The sequence below is a fragment of the Hesperophylax consimilis genome, chromosome 24 (genome assembly GCF_061612785.1).
Source record: "Hesperophylax consimilis isolate HC1 chromosome 24, BYU_Hcon_1.0, whole genome shotgun sequence".
In the NCBI taxonomy this organism is placed as follows: domain Eukaryota; kingdom Metazoa; phylum Arthropoda; class Insecta; order Trichoptera; family Limnephilidae; genus Hesperophylax; species Hesperophylax consimilis.
Genome location: NC_142859.1, coordinates 2400271 through 2427688, shown reverse-complemented (window position 1 = coordinate 2427688; position 27418 = coordinate 2400271). Strand labels below are relative to the sequence as shown.

General features: G+C 35.2%; 1 protein-coding gene across 5 annotated transcripts in view; it reads right to left on the bottom strand.

Annotated features, from left to right (window-relative positions):
* The window catches only part of Myb (proto-oncogene like protein Myb), a 296992-nt gene that overhangs the window by 22407 nt on the left and 247167 nt on the right, over positions 1 to 27418 (bottom strand). For 4 of the 5 annotated variants that reach the window (XM_089646482.1, XM_089646484.1, XM_089646483.1 and 1 more), the window contains 4 exons: positions 21422 to 21551; positions 12274 to 12423; positions 732 to 964; positions 45 to 459 (listed from right to left, as the gene is read on the bottom strand). In XM_089646482.1, the coding sequence (XP_089502608.1) occupies positions 45 to 459; positions 732 to 964; positions 12274 to 12423; positions 21422 to 21551 (928 nt within the window). The remainder of the gene's footprint in view (positions 1 to 44; positions 460 to 731; positions 965 to 12273; positions 12424 to 21421; positions 21552 to 27418) is intronic. The other variant, XM_089646486.1, reaches the window with a different exon arrangement.

The window sequence follows — 27418 nt, the reverse complement described above, 5'->3', positions numbered from 1 at the left end:
ACAGTTAATAAATAATTAAAAAAACAAAAACACAACAAACTAACATCACTGTAAGCGATTTTCACAGATTGATTAGCGCTAGCACCCATTCCAATGTTATTCTGAAACTGCGAGTAATCGGTATCCACGTTCCCTAGCAACTTGAACCCGTCCAGTTCAGTCAATTGCTCCACCGAGCTGGCGACAGCAACCTGCACTGCGTCGTTGGAGCAATTACTGTACGGCGAATCGATCAGATAGCCGCTGGACTCAATCAGTTGCTGAGTCGCAAACAACGTCTCGTTTGTACTATTGCTGGTGTTGTTATTCACATTGTTGGCGGACGTGTTGGCCTTTGAGTATGCGGCCGGTTTGGCTGCCCGCGAGTTTTTCCGCCGTCCCACTGAGTAGGTGGATTCTTCATTTTCGTATTTGCGGCGCATTGTGGAGTTCCAGTGGTTCTTGATTGCGTTGTCCGTCCTGAAGCAAGGGAAAAAATTCATTTTTTTACTTTGACAAAGGAAAAGAATTGACATTTATACTTTGGAACTGATATTTTTACTGTGGCTCTAGCAGTCATATCTTAGAGATAATAGACTTATTCAACAGACAGCGGTGGTACATACGTTTGCTCTCCCACTTCTAGCAACAGGGAGATTTTTAGAGTCTTGTTTCAAACCATTCACAACAAACGAGTAGGATCACTACATTTACGTTAAGAGATAAGTAGGTTATTAGTAATTATTAGGTACCTTCCAGGCAGCATCTTAGCAATTTTGGCCCACTGATTGCCGAGCTGGCGGTGCGCCTGGTAGATGAGACGGTCCTCTTGGTCGGTCCAGGCGGACTTCTTGATACCGGGGTTCAGGTGGTTGTGCCACCTTTCCCTGCACTGCTTGCCTATCCGCCCACGCAGGTGGCGCGCTATCAGTGTCCATTTCTTGGGGCCATATTTGTTGACCAGCTCCACGACTTTCTCGTCCTCCTGAAAACATTAAATAAACAGGTTAGTTTTATTGAAAAGATTCATCGGGCCAATCTTAACCCATCACCACGTCCATTCCAAAAAGAAAGTCGTAAATTTAACAATACATTGCACCCATGCAACCACAATGCCGTAAGTCTAAATTACTAATTATAAAGTCATTTTCAGAGGGGTACGTAGATTTTGTGGGGTTTATGCATACATAAAAATATTACTAAGATTTCCTACGACCGATAAGTCACCAGGATTGAAATTATATAAGATCTTTTTATTTGCTAGATAACTGTATGTAGGACCTCGGAAAAATATGCTTAAGAGATAAAAATGGTTGGTGAGTCGTGTTTTATTAAATATTTTCACAATTTTCGCTTAATTATCATCATTTGTTAATATTAGTGTGCTCCCTCTAACATTCGTATTTACATATCTCCCTTTCAAACCATCTTTGAACGCTTACTACGAAACCTTAAGACGATGCCATACGTAGTAATACAAAATCATGTGTTTTTGGTTTGAAAATTTGGTCGCCTAGAAATGACTCAGATGCTTTAATTAAATACTGCAAGTAGAATACATCTTGGCCTTTGAAATAATCGAGTATTTTTTAGATAAGTCTTTTTATAAGCCCAGAAAAAATAATGTAAAGGCCTATGAAAACTGCTTAAAAGTTCTAAATCTCCTACTTACGAACCCATTTTCGGTTATGATTTTATTGTGTAATGTGGCAAATTAAGATATTTATAAAATGATCGAAAAAAAAAAAATATTTATGGCTGAACATCCACAAAATAAAATAAAAGGCACTTTTTGGTCATTTTTTTTTCTTGCATAAATCAAAACAGGCGGATGGTGTTAAGCGGGAATTTAAACCTTATCGCCATCTAAGTAAGGGTTGTTATTGATAGCGGCTCAATTTAAAATATTACACGAAGTAGTGCATCGCCTTAATACAAAACTATGTTTACGAAATTCAAATGGAGGATGAAATGGAGATGTTAGGAGAGTGCAAGTGAGACAGAGCGCTTGGCTAAATGGAACATTTGTTTCAATTCAAATTTGTATGGAAGGCATCTCCAGTTTTGTTCTTTATTCTATTTAAGTTACCTAACCTCACTTTAAGTTCTTTCTCTTTGTATTTTATTACACTTTAAAGTTCTGGCAACCCTATTCACTTACAATTAATTTAGAAGTCATAATATTAGCACAACAAAAGTATGAATGCCAGTAGGTACCTACCCAACATTACGTACATGGTATATTGAAGCAACATCAATTGAAATTCATTAAAATTCGAAGCAACAAGATATCACATATAATATCCTAAGACATAAATTTATTCGTTACTAAATCTCTCTATGCATCGAGTGTTTTTATACAGACTTTAGACCACTCGCCAGGCAATAATAATCTCTCAAAAAACTCTAGAAGATTGATGGAGATTCGTAAATAATATTGGTCTTGAGAAATCACACCTTGAGAACAAACATTCGTTTCAAGTGTCAAAATGGGAGAAAAATTCAAATTTCAAACTTAAAATTCGAATATAACAACAACAAAAAATATAATGATGAGCTGAAAAAGGCGGCAAAATCGTTGGCCGTTACTTTTCAAGGCCAGCGGTGTCAGATGAAATCGCAAAGCAGGGTTAACACAGTTCAAATTAATAAATAATTATAATCATATTGCTTAAATGCATTCTTTCTATCAGTACGTGCAATTGAATGACGCGACCAAGTTATCAAATCGTTTGTAACTTCTGTCATGTCACCGCGACCGCCATTTTGAAAGACGCACGTTTTTATGATTTTACCATCGAACTTGAAACCTATCAAACAGCTGTGAGAAATAATAAGACATCTGTATTTTTGGTGATATGAAACATGTGTCATATGTAATTAAATAGTAAATGTTCTGATTATTTGATATTTATAAAAAAAATCAGAAGAAATCGCGATTAAATTCGTTTTTTTTATATAATATTGAAAAAAAAAACATTTTTGCACCAGCTGCAGAAACAAAGCAGAATTTTTTTCAGAAAAACCAATTCGAACACGTAAAAAAACTCAAAAATAATTCCAGGGCTTCTAAAGTAAATTGATTAACTAAAACATTGTGTGATATTTTTATTTTGATTTTTACAGGTTGTATTAGGTTAGGTTAGGTTAGGTTAGGTTAGGTTAGGTAAGGTTAGTAAAATAAAATAAAATAAATATTATTATTTAGGTTAGGTTAGTAAAATACCAAATGGTAATGGGAAAATTTAATTACAGAATATTATAGTTAGAATTCTGAAAAAAATCAGCTACGACTGTTTTGAAATAGGAGAAATTACGATAAACGAAATAACCTGGTTATTATTTTAAAATGGAGGCACTTTCAACAGAAGTTAAAAATAGGGCTAAATTTGTAGAATTATTTACGTATTAAGCAATCGAAATACGCCTGAATTTGATAATGTTTGTATAATAATAATATGTAACTATGTATTTATCCTTAGACAGCTGTGATACTGCTGTGTAAAGATAAGATCTGTAAAAATCAAGTCGATAATATGTACCGATTAATAAATGTAATATTATGTATGACTTGGATACTTCCGGAAGGATTTATATGATTATTTTTTTAAATACATATAAACTCCACACAGGAGGCCCCTAGAGAGATAATACCCATCAGGATTTATCGTATCAAGATACCACACGGCAGAACAGATGTTCTAGCACAATATAGCATGACACGAGATGTGGTGCTGTTGAATGAAATTTCTGATACAGTGGATGTATTTATAACATCTTTAAATAATGGTCTAAAGACTTTTTTGTATAATTAACTAACCACCATGCCGTTTCCCCGCAAGGGTAGGCAGAGGACGGACCGCCAAACAACTCGGTCGTGGCACACACTCCTTGCCTCATTCACATTCATACATCGCCTCATAATACTATTCTATTATTCTGACTTTTGACATCGCCCGACTCAAGTATCTGATTCACTTGGTCGTGCCATGTCTTCCTCGGGCGTCCCCGACTTCTGCTTCCATTCACATTTGCATCGTATATTCTCCTTACACTCCTTTCTTCGCTCATTCGCTCTACATGCCAAAACCATCTGAGCGTCCCTTTCTTGATCTTACTCATTACGCTTACATCAGCCTTGCACTCTTTACGGATCGCCGCATTTCTCACACGAGCATACACGGTTTTACCACACATACGCCTCAGGGATCTCATTACTACAGCATTCAGTCTACTTTTATCCTTTCTCTGCCGGTTCCATGCCTCACTTCTGTACATCATAGTAGGTACCAGCAATCCACTGTAGACTGCTAGCTACGCAAATGTTAAGAGGAAGCTACAAGCCAAAAATGTGTATATTCTTGGTGTACTTTATATTGTAGGTTAAGCTGCTGCCACACGCAAAGCTCACATCAAAAGTTAATGTACAGCGCAACATCTTTTCTACCGACACACGACGCTATCAAATATTTCTTCCTATGGTAGGAGAGGGGGTCAGTTGAATTCGAGAGCGGCCGAGGAACATAATTTCATCTGTCAAAGTGACAACATTACTTACTGACAGCTTGAGCACGTTTTCGAAATGGATGATACTTGTCGCCTATTGCTGGATCTGTTGGACAGCTCATCCTCAGATGATGATGCCGCCAACTATATAATTATAAATGCTATTTATAAACTTTTTAGATTTTAAACAATCTGCGCGTAAATAGCGCATTTTCACATAACCTGACATAACCTCTCCGTCGAATCAGGAAATTCGCAGTTCGCACGCCGATCGACGAAAGCGACATATAATAAATTATTGTAAAATAAGCTCACGTCGATTTCCTAAAATGTCGAAGGCAAAGGCGGCAAGGACCAACACCAGGGCAGGGAACGAGAAGAGAGCACGAGAGCTGACGAGAGCAAACCAGATTACCCAGGAAAACAATTGAAAACAATCAACAAACGAACAAACTAGAAGCTTCTCTATGTAGGTATCAGGCCGTCCAACTTTATCAAAAAACCGAATGATATTACCATATAAACATACTGAGTTAAAAATATGATTAATTTTGAAAGGGCGAAAATTTGTTTACTTCAAATTCAAATATTGATTATATTTATATTTTAAATATATGTTAAGTATGTTTGCCAAATAAAGTTTTTTTTTATGTTTCTAAATTTACTAGCACACATGACGATATGAGCTAACATAATAAATAAGAAATGCATTATTAGGCTGCTTATGTCATGGCTGTCAAAGGGAACACGGAACTTAGTTGGTAGCTCCGTAATTAAAATGACCCCCTCTCCTTTTTACGGCGGAGAGGGGGACGCATAACTTTTCAAATATCGCGTCGGGAGCGGTTACGTAAAATAAATTCGGTTAGCGAAGTTCAGAACCACACTTATAGCACGTTATCTATTTACGTGTGTCGGGTCTGTATGGGATTGTATGGCGAGCGCTATTGTGCTTTATATTATCTGTTGATGTGAGCTTTGCGTGTGGCAGCAGCTTAATAGGCATAAAAATCGCTTGACAAACGGAGTCTAGAAACGTTCGATTTCAAGTACAAAACTGGTTTTTATTTATTTTGTAAATAATTTTGTAAGAAAGCAAAAAAGTTAATCAAGTGAAACTGTCACAGATAATCTTAGCTATAATACTGTATTTTTGTTTCTGTAAGTTGTTTCCTTTACGCGTTCATACATTTCTATTGAAAAATGTTGTTTTTAGTATTTTACAATTATTATTATTTTTTTGGTAAACTAATGTTTAAGACAAGATTTTTTATGCATAGCACAAAGGGTAACAATTATTTTATAAGCAATAATTATTAGCCTGAAACACTCATCCACATTGAAAAATCTCCTGATAAAAGATACATGACGCCAACGGGACTTGAACCCGTGTCTGGAAATCGAAAGGACACGGGTTCAAGTCCCGTTGGCGTCATGTATCTTTTATCAGGAGATTTTTCAATGTGGATGAGGGTTTCAGGCTAATAATTATTGCTTATAAAATAATTTTTACATTTATATTTTCTATTGAGGTATTTATTTTTTTATTTGTATTTTACTCGAGCGAAACGATAGGAAAACTTTCATTTTATCTAAAGAATATTTTTTGGTATTCATAATGTACACCAATTCGTTATAAAGATTAACCAAAACAGTGATTTAGCATTAAGCTTCGCCTTAAGTGTCAGAATTATAATATTGTACAGTAATTGGATGATTAATCTGTCATAAAATAATTTAAAGAATTAAAAGTGTCATCTTTGGGGATGCTGAGTGGAGTAAAGTTGAAATTTTGAGGAAAGGTAGGAATGAAGCCTTGAATAGACCCATGTTGTAGGATAGCCGACCTGTTGAACACAAGAAAGAGTCGCAGTACAATGAAATAAAAGCGACCCGTTCTCATGACTCAATGAATATCTATAGTGCGACGCATGCGCTAGATAAGTGCGAATAAGTAACAAGCAATAGTTGACCACTACCGGAAATTTGTAAATTAGTATAGTCACAAATGATATCAAATTTGTAGTTTTTTTCGTAAGGCGATACCATACGTAGTAATGCAAAATCATGTGTTTTTGGTTTGAAAATTTGGTCGCCTAGAAATGTTTCAGATGCTTTAATTAAATACTGCGAGTAGAATACATCTTGGCCTTTGAAATAATCGAGTATTTTTTAGATAAGTCTTTTTATAAGCCCAGAAAAAAATAATGTATAAGACCTATGAAAATTGCTTTAAAGTTCAAAATCTCCTACTTACGAACACATTTTCGGTTATGATTTTATTGTATAATGTGGCAAATTAAGTTATTTATAAAATGATCGGAAAAAAATTAAATATTTATGCCTGAACATCCACAAAATCAAATAAAAGGCACTTTTTGGCCATGTTTTTTTCTTGCATAAATCAAAACAGGCGGATGGTGTTAAGCGGGAATTTAAACCTTATCGCCATCTACGTAAGGGTTGTTATTGATAGCGGCTCAATTTAAAATATTATACGACGTAGTGCATCGCCTTAATTTGAATGACTTAATTATTTATTTGCTAATATTTTTACATCGCCCTAAACACAATGTAAATTGAATGAAAACATCAAACGAGTACCTGCCTAACTACCCGGTACCTACCGATGTGTTCTTTGCTGTGTTCAGAGCGGCGAAAAAAATGCAAGGAATGTCCGGTGTTAATTTATTATCGGCACGTCTTCATTGAATGCCTTTTATCCTCTCCTCCACAGCTGAACGAAAGAGAAAAAACTAATAATAATATGTACACGACCTATGTGTGCGGCGGGAGGTCGGCCTTACGTCACTGCCTACCCAGACCGGTCCAGCTGATACATGTTAGTTATTCTCTCATTTCAAATAAGTTCGGTTGGGATAAAGAAAAAAATTCGAAACTAAATATCCTGTTGCTGCCGGCGTTCTGTACAAAAAGGATAATTAATTAAGTGCGTTCTGTTTTGTTTGTACGGGTAAAAACTCTGGAACGGTGAGCTCTGGCGTAGTGAAATTTGCACAGATTATTCAGAATTGAATTTTTAGGTAAATGCAACTAATTTCACATCGCTACGTCACATACAGCGTGAGTTATGAGGATTTTAAATATACAGCTAAATTGTCAAGACAGAAAAAATGCTTTGTTTTTGGGAAAAAAGCATGTTGAACCATGGGTAATAATAATAATAAATAAAATTCGGTGTTGTTATATATATGGAGAAAGAAGTGATAAAGAATAAAGTCTTTGTCTTCGTCTTGCCAAATCTTGTGGAATTATTTCAAAATCATTTTAATCACAAAATAGAATTATCAAAAAGACGAACATTATTGTTATAAATTATGTACGTTTTTGCCATGGTGTAAAAAAGGCGTCTGGCAAAGCAAATTTTAAGAGTATCTGTCAAATGAAACGGAGAGTAAATAACTCACATTTTTTTAAAGGTACTTAAAATTAATGTGAATACTCGAGATGCTTATTCCTGCTTCTCGCTTTACGGGTTAGGTATAGATCGAGTGGTGATTCGGTTTAAAAACCTATGCAAAGAAAAGCACCACAAAGTTCAAGAGTGAACAGCAAAAAAGCACCGGAAAATTATGCAAAGTGTTTCTGGGAAGTCCTTTGAAAGAACTATGTGGAATTTTTCAACTGCAAAGAATGCAATAAAACTGTTAGAGCACAGGTTAATAATGCAAAAGTCCAAAGCATTTAGAAAAAAGACATAAAAAATATAATTATTCGTTAATTTAACAGGATATGTTAGAATTAAAGGCGAAATATTGCACTAACATAGATTACAGAACATTGCACATTGAAGTAATTAAAAAAAGTGAATATGTGGTATTGACTAGTTATTTTTAAATTATGGAATCAAAATTAATATCGACGGGAAACAAGACTGGGTTTTAAATGGATACTAGGTATTTGTTATATAGGCGTGAAAAAAGAAGGCAAACCGACAAAGACCAATAGGACGTGGCATGTGAAAAGAATTCTCTATTTTATGTAATGAATTATTTCTAACCGGGACAAAGGACAACGCGTGGAGGTTTTCAACATTTCCTTGAATCGTGCCTATTTCGGCTTTGGAATTGGATTGTTGGGCTACGTTGATAAAACGACTGTCTTTTACCTTTTTGTGACAAACGGAAGATTAAAGTTTATTTTTGATCTGGACCATGATTAAATCCTTGTGGAATGTCGGCATTCAAACATTTACGCTTTAATCGCAACATTCCTAGGCAGCTTAAACAAAATATTACAGGTTTCTTAAACATCACACTCATAAAAGTGCAATAAAAAGAAAAGGCGCTAAATGAGATGAAACTCCACAATAATGGATCTTTTGATGGATAAATACATAGATAAAACGCCGAAGGCCACGCTTAAATAATTTGAGAATAATACTTTGGGGTGAAGAACTAAAAATTCTCACGAAATCGGGACGATGAGTAAGGATAAATATGTGTGACTGTTGAGACGATTGTATGAGCAATTAGGAGCAATTTCAAGACTTTAGCACATCGCTGAGATAATGTGGAAGCAAAATCGTAAATTGCTGAGGTTAAGGGTCGAAAAATTATGATTAAAAAATGATAGAAGAATATTCACTCAGGGTCGGCGGTATGAAGGCCATTATTATAATGACGAAAGAAAAATCACGCATTTTAGAAACACCTTAAGGCAAAAAAAGCCGCCTATAATCAAAGTTTTTTGTGAGGCTGGAATTGTTTGATTAGTAATGAAAGAAGTGGTAAATACCGGACTGTGGATGTATTTATTGAACCGAATTAGATTATACTGTGCATATTTTTTACAGAGCACAAGCTGAACAATTTCGCGCAAAGCCAATTGAAATCGAAAACGGATGTGGGATTAAACAAACACACCATATATGATTAGGTAGATCTTTAGCCGCGACTAATGCAACGGTGTGAATTGAATGTGTATAAACGTAATCGAGGTAAAATTGCTGCAAACAAGGTCAGATTCACAACATAATGGAAGATGGGTGAAATTAATTATATATTTTTTGACACGAATGACTATAAATGAATAAATTTACGAGACGAATAGAGTTATTAGGATGAAAAAAAATATAAAATGGATGCCAAAGCGAGATCCTTGCTGAATGCCAACTGTTTTTGAACGGTGGCCATTGTATCAGATCGCTGAATTTAGTGTTAGATTTATGATCGATGATATAGTTGCATGATTTTTATAACCAAAAGGTCAATTAAGCGAACTCATTTTTTTTAAATTTTTAATGAAATCATAATTATTATTATTACAATTTATTGAATTCACAAACGAAAAAAACCGACATACTCGTAACTTTTTCCTGTGGTATTTTGAATACTTAAAATACTCGAAAAAAGAGGGGATAGAAAACTTTTCTGTCCTGGCACACACATACTTGTTGAATAATTTACATTCATACTTCTAAAACCACATATTGATTCATCTCATTAACACTTAACACAATTTTACGCAGAGGCCGGATTAAAAGCTAATGTCGTAAGTTATTTTATTACGTAACCAGGATAAATAAAAACTGGCACCATTAATGGAAAAGAAAAAATGCTAAGATACGGGTATGTAATATCAACTTGAGTCAATGACCATCCATAGTGACAAGGAATTTGCAAGATTTTATCGAATATCTAATGCAAAAAAGTCGTCATCTTTGTAAATTATTCGTCTACACTCTACACGTACGTCTGGGAAGTGATATAAAGTGGTAGGTCATCATTTCACTTTCAGTGGAATAAAGCTATTCAATTTCACTTTTCATTAACTATTTTACGGTCAATAAAATCTACAGGCTAATTGAACTAAGCGAGGTTTATTGGATAACTTCACAGATTATTCTGTATCGCCACATAAATGTTTGCAGCAAGCTGAAAAGGAACTAGACCGAGCTATCAGTGGTAGTTTGATAGCCATATCTACACATCGAGAGAGTGGGTGTTAGTTGTTTCATCAACAAAAAAGGACTAAATTAAATAGTGTCATGTTATAAGTGAGTGCAAACTGGCAGGAATGGTGTGGGTGTTAGGAATTTGCATTCGGCATAAAGAATGCCGGACATCTTGTAGTGATTTATCAAATCCTTGAATGAGATTCCAAGCCGTCCAGGAAATCAGACAGTCGTTGTTACATAAGTTATGAATGAGAGAGTCAGCGAGGAACTAAATCACAAAGCAAGCCACGTTCCTGTTGTGTCTTATGTTCTCCGTGTATCAGCGTGGTCAAAATTCATTAAAACAATCATTTATTTGCTATTGGCCACGCCGCAGATCCTGAATTGAAATTTGTAGGACGTCTCCGGAGCTGTTTATTATAATGGAAGGCTCAATGGTGGATTTGCATACAAATACAGAATCGCCGCGACAACAATTCTAAATTCGACAAAGTATTTTCGTCTCCCGACAACATATTTTATATTGAGTGCATTCGCCAACCGAAACGACGATTTAAGGCCGAAATAGTTCCTAAAATACTTTGGAAATCTAAGCAAATCACCAAAAAAACACTGTCAAAAATGCACTTTTTTTATTTGGAGATCGGGCACAAACTTAATGAAATAAAACCACACCCGAAAAAAGTTTTGTAAGTAGGATATTCAAAACTTTAAAGCATTTTTATTTTACAGTTGATACTCAATTTTTTTCTAGGCTTAAAAAAATTGTAGGTTGAAAATTAAGGCCAAGATAGGTTCCTGGTCGCAATATTTAATTAAATAATAATCTAAAATAATACTAATAATTTTCAAACCACTATTTTGAAGATGGTGAACCAACCAATGGCATTAAATCTATAAACGTCGTCTTATTCACTTTAGATATGCGGCAAAAAGCTGCGTTTTATCAGATTCTTTTCAAAGTGAGTTTTTATTCTCCTGTAAGTGTTTTGGTCACGATAGTCTGGTTTAAGTGGCAGGACCACGTTGAGAAATGAAATGCACATTCATGTTGGCGGTAACCTGCTTTGCGAAATTAAATGGCGGGGTCGGATTACACGATGTAAATATGGTAAAAGCTCGCGAGAACCTGCAAGTTCAATATTCCAAGCACTTGAAACACATCTGCAGATTGACTTCTGGTTGTTATGCTAAAGTCTCAATAGAGACTGAAACATTCATAATGTTAAGCTAGAATACCATCAGACCATATACAACCATGAATTCGTGAGAACGTTTCGAAAGTAAATTAGATGAAGTAGGATACTGCTTCTAAATGGTGAATCATTGAAAAAATTGGACTAGTTTGTGTACTTAGGCTTGAGGGTTGATGACACCACTGACAAAAGGGCAAATGTAAGGAATTCAATAAATTATGGTCTTAATGCAGTAATCGCCAGTAAAATGTTGTCTAATGAAGTTAGGCTTGTATTCCACAATAGGATTACTAATACCAACTCCAACTCTGATGTGTGGTAGCGAGGCTTGGAACTGGCAGAGCCAGGATGAAAGAAGACTGAATGCAGATTAAATATCTACCAGGGCGCAAGTGGATCGACAATCTAACGAGACCTCCCAACAATAATGCATGATCCAATGATTCAAACACTCGAGTTGGGGCGTGTAAAGATTGCCCAGAGTCGGAACACCAGAGCATATATGTGAGGCAATTAGGTCATGCTAGGTTAGAGTTTTGTGGCCTTCCAAACCATGTGCGTGATGGTTAGTTACTTGGGTTGGTTTTGGTTAGTACACAAATAGGTTTTACTATTCAATGCTTAAAACAATAAATCAAACTACTTGTGTTTTTGAGTTTGTTTCCTACTGACCTCTTTCGTCCAAGGACCTTTGACCAGGTCGGGGTTGACGACTTTCGTCCATCTCTGTTGACACTGCACGTCCGATCTGTCGGTGAAGTGAGACGCTATGGTGTCCCATTGCTCCCTGTGCTCATCCACCAGCGCCTTGAGCTGGTTGTCCTACACAACAGAAAACACACCAATTCTTAGAAATACAACAAATAATAAACAAAATAAGGATTTACAGCTCACGTGGGGTGATTTTTTACAAAAACCATGCTGTTTATTTATTTTTCATGGTCTCCACAAAACAGTTAGGTATACACTATTATTACAGAGAAGATTACAAATATAGCATACACAAAGGTTACAGAAAATGAGAAATGGTTAAAAAGAAAGATATATAAACCAGAAGTAGCAATAACAAAAAGGTAGAAGAAGTAAGTGTTTAAAAATACTAAAGACAACAACATCAAATGAACATACAATAGGTGACACTATTGTATTTTGTTACGTTGATAAAACTAGAAAGGGTTGACTGAATATAGAGGAAAAAAAAGAAGTTAAACGAATTAACCAATTATTTACCTATTATTAACGAGTTATAGATTTACAAGAAACAAGTAATAGACATAGGCTCTTTCGCATGCCACTGATAGTACCTACACAACAATTGACCCCATCAATATTAACATCATAAAGGTTCTATCAACATTATCGGTGATTAGTCGACTATCGCCATCTATGTATACGCCCGTAAATCGGAAATGACCGATTTTATTAAATAAAAGATACTTAGTTTATTCAGCTCTTCAACGTCATAGAAATGCTTAGCTGCGAATATGGCCGTGCTAGACAAAAACCATCTAGCGGTTATGACTTGGCCCCATGGTCGGAAGCCCCTACAATCAATGCCTATAATATATCTGAAAAAACCGCAAGTCTGTTTGATAAATTCGCCTGTCCCAACGGATGGATTGTCTTCAGAATATAGACGTCAGGTGGAAATACAAAGCTTAGAAGAACTAGATCGGCGGTGTAATGATTTGATGGATGTTGTGTTTCCTCTCTCAACACAGGTGTCTTCAAGATTCAAGACCTATTCCGACCCATTCCTAGCATGTCTGGCTTACGTGAGAAGGCGAATACCAAAATTGAGTAGTCCAAAAAGGTTCTCTTGGCTGGGAATTATACTAAAAAACAGTAAGTCTGCTTTATAAGAATGATCCAATACAGAAGAGTTGTTCCATAAAATAAGAAAAAAATACAATTAAAAAACTAATTTCAGCAAGTGATTTAGTGGGAGCAGAAAAAAACCAAATATGCAATAATGTCCTTGACAAGGTTGGAGGAATTATAAAACGTTGTGTTCGGAAGATAACACAACCAAATGGGACGTGATAAACGGGATACTGTATGCTTATGTCGAGTTGATAAATGGTAAAATCATGTTCACTGAATATAGAACAAATACTATTGAAGAATTGGAAATACTTGCCAAAACTTGAACCTGTGTGCTCAGTTTAAACTTCAAAGATACCGGTTATTCTTTTAGGGAGAGAAACGAACGACAGAAAGAAAGTATTCACGTTTGTGGAAATCCAATAAACGAATTACCAGCGCATTTATCATTTATCTTAATTTACCAAATATTCACAATATATTTTTAGAGTTAGACCATCGTAGGTGTAATCTTCACTGTTGTTAAATAATCCAGTTCATGTATTGGTCAATGGTATTTAAATCATTTAACAGAATGCCTCCGCCTTTTTTATGCGAACAAGACATTCCCGAAAACACCAATTCACGACTTGGATCAACAGAGTCATCAGCTATCGGAAAGTTAAGTTGGGAAATCGCATTTTCGGAGCATCAGGCCATAAAACTTGGAATAGACTAGGTACGTTATGAACTAAAACTGATTAAGATTCAGAGCGAAACACAAAATCTCTTAAAATGGTCATATTTATAAAGAGACAAGACAATAGAAAACCTTAATTCCAGTGCGTACCAAAATTCATTATACTTGATTATTTAAATAAAAATCAAACTAAAATCTGGCTTATAAGAAGCGCCTTGAGTTAATATTTCACATCTGTATCCGACTACCTTTTGATATAAACCTGGCCCCCCATTACTATTAGAAAATACCGAGACTACAAAATGGATAATGAACAACAACCTATTTAAAATCAAAACCAGTCGTAGTAGTGTCTAGGTACCTAAGTAATATATCGACGAAAAAAATACCAAAACAAAGCTGTGTGCCGACCATATTCAAATCCCAATTTTTTGTATGTAGAGTTAGTTACCTACGATCCTAAAACGAATACACAGGAAAGGTATAGGTAGAAGAAGATTATAATCCAAAGGCATTATAATGACTATGCTCCTAGCATTTCAGGAACAGGTTCTAGCCCTATTTCAAATTAGATTTGGGGTGAATGCATTCGGTGCATCCAATCCCAGGGTGTACCCCTACCTGAGAACTAAAACCAAACGCAGGTAACGTAATAATTTATTACATTAGATATTATTATTCTTCATTGGCCCCGAGAAAGGGTTAGATTCGAGGGGATGGCTGTGGGATAAAAAAATACGATCGTGACTAGTCGAATCCTTTGTTGGTGTTGATGCTGGGAGGAGAGGCCTACACGAATCTATGTCCTGCAAATAGGCAATGGAGATTTGGGAACAAGATAAAAGGTATTAAATAATTTCATTATAGTTCAAACTGTTCATAAATCAATAATAATATATAAAGGTTTATCTGGAGTAAGAAAAATATTATCAAAAAAATGAAGGTAATCTACGAGTCAAAAGGTTTTTTTGTGAAATGCTGAGGACATAACGAGTTGGCTGGCCAAATTTCTTTTGAATCATCTATGTTCTATCTATTATAAATAAAAATGTTAATGTTCGTTTATTCAAAATCTTATATCTCCGAAAGTAATTCATCGAATTCTTTGAAATGTTGACACAAAGTTGCATTTGAATACGCGATTGTTATATATTATATAGATATCACATGTGGCAGGTATTAAACATTGGACGTTAAAGCAACACGCGGTATTGTATCTTTATCTGCACAGACAGACTGAGCCATAGTAACGCGTGGCGGGGTACAGCTAGTTAATGATGAGTATTTATTTGGATTATGTGTTACACTGAAAGTTAGTTTTGCTAGGCAAAGAAGCTGTCGATTTTATGAAATGCCTTGTAATTTTGGGCGACTGATGCAAAACACTATATTGTTTCTCCTTAAAAATTTATGAAATCGCTATTTCAGTGTTCTAGTTAGAGATTGCACAATCTTTGGGGTTTCTGCATGTTTTTACGATTATTCTGCACGCATTTTCAAAGCGAAACTACATTTTATAGGGCCATATAATTTAACGATAAATAACGGAGAAACTATCTTAAAAACGTATTTCCTTCTCAGAATGGCTTTATTCATTCGAAAAGGGTGCTCAGAAATGAAAAAGTTAGAGATAAGTGAAACTAACAATATGATCCTAACGAAAGCGCCGCGCCGACTAAAAGGCCCACAAAAAGACTTCTAAGAATTATTTTTAATATTTTTGTCGGTGGATTGTCGAAACCTAAATTGTTTACGTCACTGCTTTAACAGCCATCGTTGTCTTTTCATAGATACAGTATTTTAGCACGTACGTATTGTTGTACAGCTTGTCGCACTTATCTTTACAAAAACACATTTTAAATCCATAGATTCGTGTCCAAAAGATCTACTAAATTAGAGACACTCACCAATTGCAAAGATAAGTAGGGATATCAATCTGTAAAAGCTATTGCCAGGTTGTAGTCGAATCTTTAAATCCAAAAAAAAGCATTCAACATTTATTCGAGATTCAAATTTGACAATTTCGTTAATAGATTGTAAAAAAATTAAATGGTTCACCGCTGTAAAAGTAATATATGATCTGGTTTGTATCTTATTTTTTTAATTCAAGTTAACTTCGTTTATGAGAATAATGAGAAAGAATGAGAGGTTAGGTAGGATTAGGCTCTAGATCTTAGGTCTCTAGGCTCTTCCATCAGAAGCATTTGCTTGTGAATGGAAGAGGAGTGTATCTATCAATAGTTTGCCTATAACTTTTACACTCTTTAATGTCTTTTCATGACCAAAGTATTTAAGCACGTACGTATTTGGCCAGTTATTGACTCAACCATGTCAGCTGTTCGGAGTCGAAGCTTTTAATCGAATACTAATAATGTAAAGGCAGTGCAGAGTACAGATTGGTTCGAACCGTGGACCGTGGACCACGTGAAGGAAACCAGTTTGTCACGGTCAGCCCGGCTTAATGTGGTTTATCACTTTCAGCGGGAACGAGACAATACTTACTTATCATTGCGGAGGGGCTGATGCTCGTTACCTTTCAAAAGCTAAAAATACACGCGATGACGAATCAACAACTTCGGAATTCGCATTGAAAAGTCTAGGAGCTATATTTTGAGTATTTGGATGAAATAAAAGCCTAATTTATTTAGTGACAGAATGTAAGATGTAAAACCACGGCTTCCGTGGTCGAGGGGTAAGGTACTCAACTAGCAAGCCGAAGGTCGCGGGTTCAAATCCCGGAGTGCGCAAGTAAATTTCATTTGATTAATTTGTGTTAAGTCCCAATTATTAATTGTAATAAATGCATCCACATTTAACCCTATCAGATCTGAATTAAAACTGGAAGTTGTAAAACATATTTGAAAATTGATAGTTATTTGAAATAATTTTGCGTTTTTTTAACAGTTTAGAAGTTGTTGCTAATTTCATTAGGTCTCAGAGGGCGTATTTCACATACAGATTTTATTAAATTAAAAAATGCGTAAAAATCAAGCATTGTAAAACAACCTTCAAAACTTACATCACAAAACAATAGGAGAACAAATCGGTTGAGATTAAACGCAAAAATCACCTTTCAAAATATAAAACTAGCTGCCGCCTGAACTAGTAGCTAAAATAACCCACAAAGCCAGTGATATCGGCAATTGAAAAACCGAAAATTTGTATTTGCTCTAGATAGTGAGGAAAACAATCTGAAATATACACATGGAATAAAAGGGTTAAAAAGCTTTCTTTTTTCAAACAATTCTTGGTTAAAGGCGGGTTGTTTCATAGAATATGAACTACCGATTGTTCTACAGTACTTGGATAGCAACAGAACTCGAATACGACTTTCACTTGGGAATTTGATGAATTGATCAAATTCCGTGAAACAACCCGTCCTTTGTGTCCGGGTTTCCACACCGTCCAGAAAAATATATAAAACATAACAGATTCAATGCCTTCAGAACATCTCGGAATCCAAGAATTTCTTAATCCTTTTCTGGAGACCTAATGACGTAGTTGTTTCAAATCAGGTTCCCTCGTCAGCCTTCAGGAATTTAACGATCTTTAAAACCTAGGAGGGATTCAGCGTCCTAATGGCTTATGTAATTAAGCTTTATTTTATAAGTAATTTAGATACCCTTAATGTAACTTAAAGCTGCCGGCTTTATTAACCTACTGCGTGGCGAGCCGGATCTTGAGAGGTTGGTTGAGGCAGACCCGTTTACTTCTCCAGCTGGACTCTCACAAACCATCGCCCTGTAGTGGGAGGGATGGATTCATAAGTCCGTCACTCCTGGACACACTCACCCCTAAATTCCTACCCCTCTCATACCTTTTTTTCTTCCCAGAACTTACTCTCCTTCCTTTCCTTAAAAAGACCCTCCACACAGCATCACCAAATATGACATTGGAGACATGTAAAAAATAACTTTATTCTTCAAATGTCTGTTTTGTGTGTGCCACTAAAAAAGCTCAAACAGTGAGCTCTGGCATCATGAATATTCGTCACAGCTTATTTCTTCAACCATGTCTAAATCGATGCAACTATGTTCAGATCGTAACGTCGCCTTCATCATGAGCTATGGAGCTTTGAAATAAGAAATTTAAAAAAAAAAATAGTGTTGAAACTAGGGTAAATCTGGTTGTCATAAAACTATTTAATAAAATTATATAACTATACCTCTGGCATTGAACACTAACAAAATGAGTATCCAACAAGGCTTGAACGATAAATGAAGTAGAAAAACACATGCGGTTTTAGCTGAATTAGTACGCGTATTCAGAATGTATAGGTAATAATCTTTCCTGTTGAATACAACCGGTTTTTTGGGTTGTGTGTTTTGGGACTTGGGACTTGAGCGAATTCGACAAAACGATACCGAGTACAATATACAATATTTTACCATGGCCGACCATAGTGACCATGGAAACCGGCCTACCGACTGACCATTCATAAATCACGGCGAGCAAGTGATAAACAATATTATAAAATATTCGGTTTAGAAGCTAGTTTTAGAGCTATGGAGATATAAAATATTCAATAAGCTAACAAAACACAAATCGCCAAACTACGTTTGCTTCACATTTTTTGTAAATGATGAATGAATATATATGAATAAAGTGAACAACAATTTCATCCCTTTTCGTTCAATTGATTTGGAGGATATCGGCAGATCATATATTTTTATTTCATTTACTTAAACTTCATGTTACCTACGTTTCGTAAACTCTTGTTTCATGTTACCTATATTTTGTTAACCTATGCATTGTTAAATCTTATATTTTATGTAATCTGTATATTCTCATATATTATGTAAACTCTTTAATGTTATTGTATTTAAAAAAAATAATTGCATTGTATGTAAAAGCCCTATGGGCGTTAAAACGAAATAAATAAATATATTTTTGTAAATGATTAATTGAACTGAATCATATCAAATATAAACCAATATAACAACACCCCCATACACACAAGCCCTGCTTATTTATGGGGGTACATCAAATACTTATATTATATTATGTAATTAATATCTGTACTATATTGTGTAATGTAATTCGTGCATCTTTTTTACTAATAAAAAAAATTTAAAAAATAATAATTGGTTTTTTTAATTCTGGTTACACCAGACGAGGAAACATATAATTAAAAAACAAAATAATTCAAATCACGGACGAAACCGGTTAGTAAAACTATTATAATATTACTAAAAGATTGTATCTACGTACATATAGCGTTTTCTAATTCACTGTCGGCAAACGATCACACGTAACATTACTGCGGAGTCTCGTTGAGAAATTCAATAAAAAAAATATTTAGCAAAAGCTTATTGAATAATTAGGGTACCCTACTTTGTCTAGAGTTTATAGAACGGCGGCTCCTTTAAATGTTAGTAAGCGAAGCCGATGTGTAATTAAACCTAACTACGTCAGATGGGATGTACAACTACTTACAAGGATGTAATCTAACTACCAGATATTATATGTTGTAAAGAGGAGCTGCAAAAATAATCAACGGTTTGTATAAAAGAAGGTGAAAGGAAACTAAATAGAAGAGCGCTGGTTATTAGGAGTGATGCGGAACAAATTTCATAACTTTTTACGTCGCGAGAGACCGAGAGCTAGATGAAGATGAAGACCATAGACATATGAATATTAGTAGACCTGCCCTAAGTGATTAAAAGCGTATTATCCCCACTCCCCATACCGGTTCCATTGAGCCGGCTGGGCTCGCTACGGCCTCAAGTGAAATTTGAAAACGTGACGTCATCATTCTTGTGCGAACTATGGTCGAGGCATCATCGGTTCATTTTACGTAATAACACGGCAAAATGTTTACTTGTACTATGAAAACTGGTAAAAATAGATGCGAAAAAAGAGAATAAACCCAATTGTCGTATTACATTCCATATATAAGCATTATTTTATTTTATTTTAAGCATATTCACATCGTATAATATGAATCAGTTGTTACTATCACATCGAGAAACGTCTGGACGCGAAACACAAAGCTGGTTGGTTGCTGGGAAGTAAATTATGAACATTTATAAAAGTGTCTTAACTAAATACTCTGAAACTAACTACGACTATGAATATAGAAGCTGCCTTACTTTGCCGAATTTGGACTTCGCAAATTTGTTCATAACGTGGCGAGTAATTTGCGCTCCCATGTAAAAATGTCTATTCATTCAAAGCAGATTTTACTTTTAAGAAGTAAATGGTGATATTATAATGCGAGATGCCTATTTACTGTCAGATTGATTTATTGACGAATCACAGTCAGCTTCACTCCCTTCGGTCTTCAACAGTTGATTTTACCCCTCGCCTTTATCTTCTCGTCTATTAATTCCTATGTCTGTGATGAAGACTTTGAAAGTTGGATGGTTGAACAGAACTCTATTAACGGAAGACAGGATGAGATAGTCACACACAATGGCGTACAACACTGGGTATACTAACCCTGAGCAACAACTGTCACACTGAGACGTGAAACTGCCAGAATCAGAAAATTAAACTTTTAAAAATTCACTTGTTTTTAACAGCATCCCTCATTTCTGAAAATGCTCCATTGATCATTGTCTCAAAGTTCCGACATGTCACCCTTTTTTGGTTTATGATTAACAACTCTAAAATTTTGAAAGCTATGAATGATTATTTATACCATTCACAGATAATAGGGGAGAAATCCATTGTTGGTAATGGGAAAAGGAGTATGAATGTCACGCAAGGGCAATGGGAAGATATATTTTTGCTTTGCGCAAGGACTAAATTGCGTAGGTACCCGTTTAGCCCAGGGAAAACTGAAGATCCAGATTTTTATGGGACTTCCGACGAAACAAATGTGAGATTGATAATATTTTAATTGTATTGGTTAAAATCATTTTACAAAATGCCGGAGCCCCAAAAAGAGTTCTTGGCGGATTCAACGTGGCACTACATATTAACTACTCCTAATGAATCGAATTAATTGATTCAGTGGCGATTACGAATCAGTTCCAAATATTAAACTAAATTTAATGTGATTTAAGGTTTTTACGGTTTCCAGACCCACTGTTTTAATTTTGAGGTATTGAGCCGTCATAGGCACATCTAGGACAGTACGACCTTATTTGTCCTGGCGATAGATACAGCAAGACTGTCCGAAAATTTAACGCAAGGGAAGAAAACGTAAAAGTACTCGTTTACAAAAATACTTTGGCCTGGATGAGATTCTGTTGATTCAGCAGGGATGGTTCATATTTGCAAGTTCATTTAGAATTGCTTTCAAATATGTTGAAAGTAGGAAGTTTCACTGCAGATTTGTTGGCATGATTGTTGTTTGATGTGGTTTCTTACCTCTTCTTTGCTCCATCTTCCTTTGTTGATGAACTTGGCGCTTGCCCCTCCTTTGGCGGAGATTGCCTCATCTGTGGCCGCAGAGTCGTCAGATAGATCCTCGCTGCTCTCGCTGTCATAGCCGGAACGACTGCAACAAGTAAAAAAAAACAACATAAGAACGACTGTAGCAAGTAAACGTCAATATATCTAATAATCACTACAAGAAGTTAACGTCGTTACAAGGAGGACTGCAGCTAGTAAATATGAGCATTATAATGACTGTAACAAGTAAAAATTTGCATAAGAATGACTTCAACAAGTAACCGTTATCATGAAAAGCATTTCAACAATAAGCCGAAGAATATGAACGATGGAACATCACTATGGGAACGAATGCAGCATGTAAACATCTTTATAATAACGATTTCAACAAGAAAACATATTTATTAAAACTAAACAGCAACAATTAAACATTTAAAAACTGCAATCTCTATAGTAAGCACATGTCGATAAAAGAAAAAGTGATACCATCTTTTTGAGAATTACTGCAGGGAGTAAATATCGCCACAAGAACGACGTTAAGAAGTAAAATATAAATGTTATAAAACGACTGTAGTAAATAGAAAATGACAAGAGGAATTGTGGGAATTACTGCAACAAATAATCGTTACAATGAAAACGGCTGAAACAAATTAATTGGCACGAATACAAGAACGAGAACTGCCAGTAAGCATCACAATAAAATCAAGAACTTCAGTAAGAACACCTTCATAAGACCGACTACAATAAGAAAAAATCGCAATAAGAAAGACTGAACAAGTCAGAAAAAACGAATATAAGAAGGGACACAAGAAGATAATGAAATCAACAAGTGCAGTAACTACCTAAACGTCAAGATAAGAACAGTTGCAATAAGTAAACATCTGTATAAGAATTGCGAGATTGGATATTAATACACATTCCAGCTGAGCATGACCGGTTTCTTTCGTCACAGACACCAACAAGTGGATTGGTCATGAGATGGCTCAGTTCAACGAAAAACAAAAGGTTTTCAAGGGCATTCAGAGAACTGGACATAACTAACTAACCATCATTCCGTTTCCTCGCAGGGATAGACCGCCACACAACTTTCTCACTGTACAAAACACTCCTTGATTCATACTATGGTCCCATACATAGGTACTATTCTGTTATTCTCTTGACATAGTCGTACTCAAGTACATGATTGATTCACTATATCGTACTACGTGTTTATCGGCAGTGTGCGACATCTTCTATCATTTAATTTCGCGTCTCAAATATAATATTATAGATACACCTTACACTCCTTTCTTCGTTCGTCAGCTCTACGTGACCAAATCATATAAGCGTTCCTTTCTTAATCTCATCAGCCTTGCATTCGGATCCAGTAATTTGATGGATGATGACCTGCTTCCGTACATACTTCATACTTCCGAAATTCACAAGCTCAACATGGTAAGAGTCTGAGGAGATTTTTTTTTATATTCTTCCAGGGAAACAGAATAGAGGGAACAGCAGATTAGTTATGTGTTCTTGTACCCAGATTCCGAGAGAAAGAGTCACTGAGGCAGACTATACAATATATAACTAGGCATTCCACCGTTTAATTCTGGCAAAAAACCAAAGCTGCATGAAAGCAGGTTTAGTCTCGAAGGAATTGGGAGGTCTTCACGCTCGTGACTCGTCTGATCGTCTTGTTATATTTATTAACTTACGTGCACACCCCCGATAACTTAATAAACAGCATTAATCTGAAGTGACCTGCCAGGTAAGTATGGTCCTGTATATTATCTGCATGAACATAATATAAATAAACAGCATTAATCTGAAGTGACCTGCCAGGTAAATATGGTCCTGTATATTATCTGCATGAACATAATATAAATAAACAGCATTAATCTGAAGTGACCTGCCAGGTAAGTATGGTCCTGTATATTATCTGCATGAACATAATATAAATAAATAGTAATTTTACGTACATTTTAACGCAGCATCGCGTTCATTGGTCAAATGCATTGTACGTAATACAGTTTTGTATTAGTGATCAACGAACCGGTGGATGCAATCTGTTAGCCATAAGTTAATTTAATGGTTTGTCTAGCATATAGTTAGTAATAAGATTGAGCATTAAAGATTATAATTAAGCATTAAGACATATATATATATATACATCTTTGTACAGCGCCTTTGAGGTCATTTTTCATAAAAAAAAACGGCGCTATACAAGTAATCCAAAAGTATCATTATAATTATTATCTCCGTAATAACCTCTCTTTCTATTACACGCATTGTTTATGAGAAAGAGTGAGAGAAAACAGCGGGAACACTACAATTAGATAGAAGATAGAAGGAAAACAGTTCGCTTTGTTACAACTCACGGTGGTTATGAAATATCCCTATCCTAAATTTTTGAGTCAGGTCAGTTTGGGTCATCTTCATTTTCTCGTCAAAAATAAGACGAGACGCAATATGCTTCGTTTCTATTATTCAATTAAAACAATATTTCGGAAAAAATGTGTAAAAATTCGGACAAAACCTGGTGTTACTACAATAAGACAAAATTTGAATTTTTTTTATCTGAAGTTCATCTGTTTTGATAATAGGAGAGCATGAGAACATAACATTTTAAAAAACTGGCAACATGATAAAATATCACATGTGTTTCTTTCAGCCACATGTTGTTCTCTTTCGACTGGAAAATGTTCTATCGCTGTTATGATGTTATGAATGACTAACTTATCGTGTGTTAAATTTATCTCGAGACATTTGATACTGACGCCGATTGAACAACAACCTATGCGTGTAATACTTACGATCAGGCGGTGCAACTTAATATCGAGGTGATACGGAAGACCACACATAAGTTGACAATATCATACTTATACTATTACCATTGAAACGATTTAAAACAGGGGCGCCGCATTCATTCGCGCAATGTGTGTGATGCACACGGGCGGCGGGAAAAGGGGGCCGCGAAATCATATTCATAAAACGCAAAATTAAGTCATTTGTTCGCCTTTGGGAAATATTCGTATATGGTCTCATAAAAATCGATGTGTCTCCCTTACTATTGTGGCGAGAAATATGATCTAAACGGCGTTAGAAAGAGAAAACATCACGCTTTATATTCAAATCTAGAAGTTAACCACAGAATAAATAAAATGTGCATCTTTATGAAACCAAAGGTTCCAACAGCAATTTGAAAAAAAAAACTTATGAAACGTCATGAATTTTATATTATTTATTTTTATATGAAACGAAAAAATAGTGAGGTGACGTTAGCGTTTATAATACATTTGTCTAATAAAATAAGTGAGTTTTTATATACTTTTTTCGTTATCAGTAATTTAAGTTACAAAAAGTTTAGTTTCATCAAAATTTTAATGTTTCAAAAATATATGTTTATTTCTAATATTAACATTTGAAAGCATATTTTATCACCATTCAAAAACAGTTTTCAGTTTTCAGATACGTTCAGAAATATTCCATTTATTTGGATTTTATTGCAAAGCGGAAATACTCCCGTCCTTCTGGCAGAATTTACATTAGGACCGATTTAATGTAAATCCAACAGCTTATGCATAAACAAAATAAGGCACATGCATCAAATTACATAATCGAATCAAGCAGGAATTTTGCTCACAATTGTTTACTTCTATAGTGCTTCACAATTAATGAGACACAGGGACGAGTGGGAACAAGGAAATTAACCACATTCGGCAATTCTGGAGACATTCCTAAAACATTTTGTTACGCTGCGCTCAGACCTGTAGAACAAGTTGATGTCCATTCAACTTTGGGTTTCCATTCCATAGAAAAGCCTGTTCTCACTGAAATATTGCATAGATTCTATGAAATAGATCAGGTGTGAGTCCGGCTTAAGAGAATTCGAAACTAAAAACTCAATGATACGACAAATTTGCAATGAAAAACCCGAATACAAACACATACTTTAGGAAAAATGCTTCCGATCAACAACAAACCTCGAATGCCTTATCACATTTGTTTATTAATATGAATTAAAGCATTTTTAAACAAATTCTAAGCTTAAATTCTTCGATCCAAGATTCGGTCGATATATTTTCCGTAAATTCCATAATAAGAATATATATTGTGAAACATTCCATACACCTAGATTCACAGTACACAATAATATAATAGTATACAATTTGTAGTACTTACCTAACTATGTATGTAAAAAAATAAATATATAGGCAGTTATTTGGATTTCGCACGTGCTGCCCTACTGCTGGGAATTAAATTAAGAAGTTTAAGATTACAGAGATGAATGCAGATTTGATGTGTTTGAACAGCCATTATTATTTTTATTGTTACAAAACGATCGATCGTGGCTAATGAACCTGCCGTGATCATTTTTAAACATTTCACAGTCGTGATTCGCTCAAATTAACAACCTTGAATCTTCACGGTAAGGCTGGGCTTTAGCAGATGCCGAAAGAGACGTTAAGGTTATGTATATATATTTATATATTATAAGTGGTCAATACGGAATGTAGAATATAAATCTATGTTCTAAGGTCAACATATTACAGAAACGTACAAAATTGGTCAACGGTTGTCCAAAACAAAGAAACCAGTCAAAATGTCAATTTTTCGATATATGGGACAATTCCACACGGTCTTGATATTTATTATGATTTGACTGAAGTCACCACCAAATAAGTTTTAAGGTCACCATACATACATATTTTTTAATGTCTTTATTAATCTTAAAATGATAAAAAAGTGGGTGTGTCAAGCCTACGCAAGACAGAAGTGAAACTTCTAGTATTCCTCTCTCTCTATTTTCATTTCATCATCTCTATTTTCTCTCTTAGGTTAGTTTGAAAATTAGAGGTTAAATAATTCAACGACGAAGCATGGATTTGATAGGATATTTCCTCTTGTGCCACTGATGTGTTCATCACCTCTATCTCGTCACTACTCATTTTTAACACTGAAATTCTGTACCAAACCGTATGAACCACAATCAATTACGTATTTCACTCGTATTACACTCACGACGCAGTATACTAACCAAGCAGCTGATGCTTGGCGTGGCGCAGTTCGCTGGTGTCTGAGAGAGAGGAAAGAAGAGAAGAGAGAGAACGTTCGTGAGCGGCTCCCCCACCTCAACAAGCGCATATGGTGAGAGAGGGACAGTGAACGGTGAGCGGTGGTGGGGGTACCCGCATTTTCGTGTCGATCCTGACTCGGTTTTACTCCGTCCCCGAAAATCCATTACGCGCCTAAAGAAGTTTCACTTAAAAAAAAAACAAGATAAACATCTTGTTACACCTATAGCAAAGACTCGTGTGAAAAAGACGGAGAAACATAGGAAAATAAAGTTTAATGTAAAATTTCCCCAGAAACTTTTCAAAAAGAGCAATAGAACAAAAATATATGACAAATAGTAGAAAATAATAGATACGAAAGAATAAGATATAAACTCAGATTGCAGGTCGCAAACCAAGCTAACCTTTAGATCACCCACCAAGCTCATCTCTCAACTCACAATCCAAGCTCAAGGTCACCCACCAAACTTAACTTTTCTACCAAGCTTTGCTTTAAGCGAAGCTTTTAGTGGACAACCTGGTGGAGCCATTAGATCAACCACTAAGTCGAGTTAGTATAGTTGATAAAAAATAATTTTAAACAAATATGTAGTATTATAGCTATACCATTATTAAGGTAAAACGTACAATTAAGGCGTAAATTTAATAATTTTATGAAAATACTCTTTTGCAAGTTATGTTTTAAAATTTTAAAGTCAAGAAATTCTCTCGATAGAAAAAAATCGCAAAGTAAGCTCCGAAAATTATTAAAAACACGTTTTGTTCTGTTATTTAATATGTCATAGCGTGACAAAAAAATTGAGTGTATGTTTAAATGAAACTAAAGAATTTTGTTGAGAGATTTTTGCTCTATTTCAAATGAGTCGTGTTTTATTAAATATTTTCGCTTAGTTATTATCGTTTTTTTTTAATATTAGCG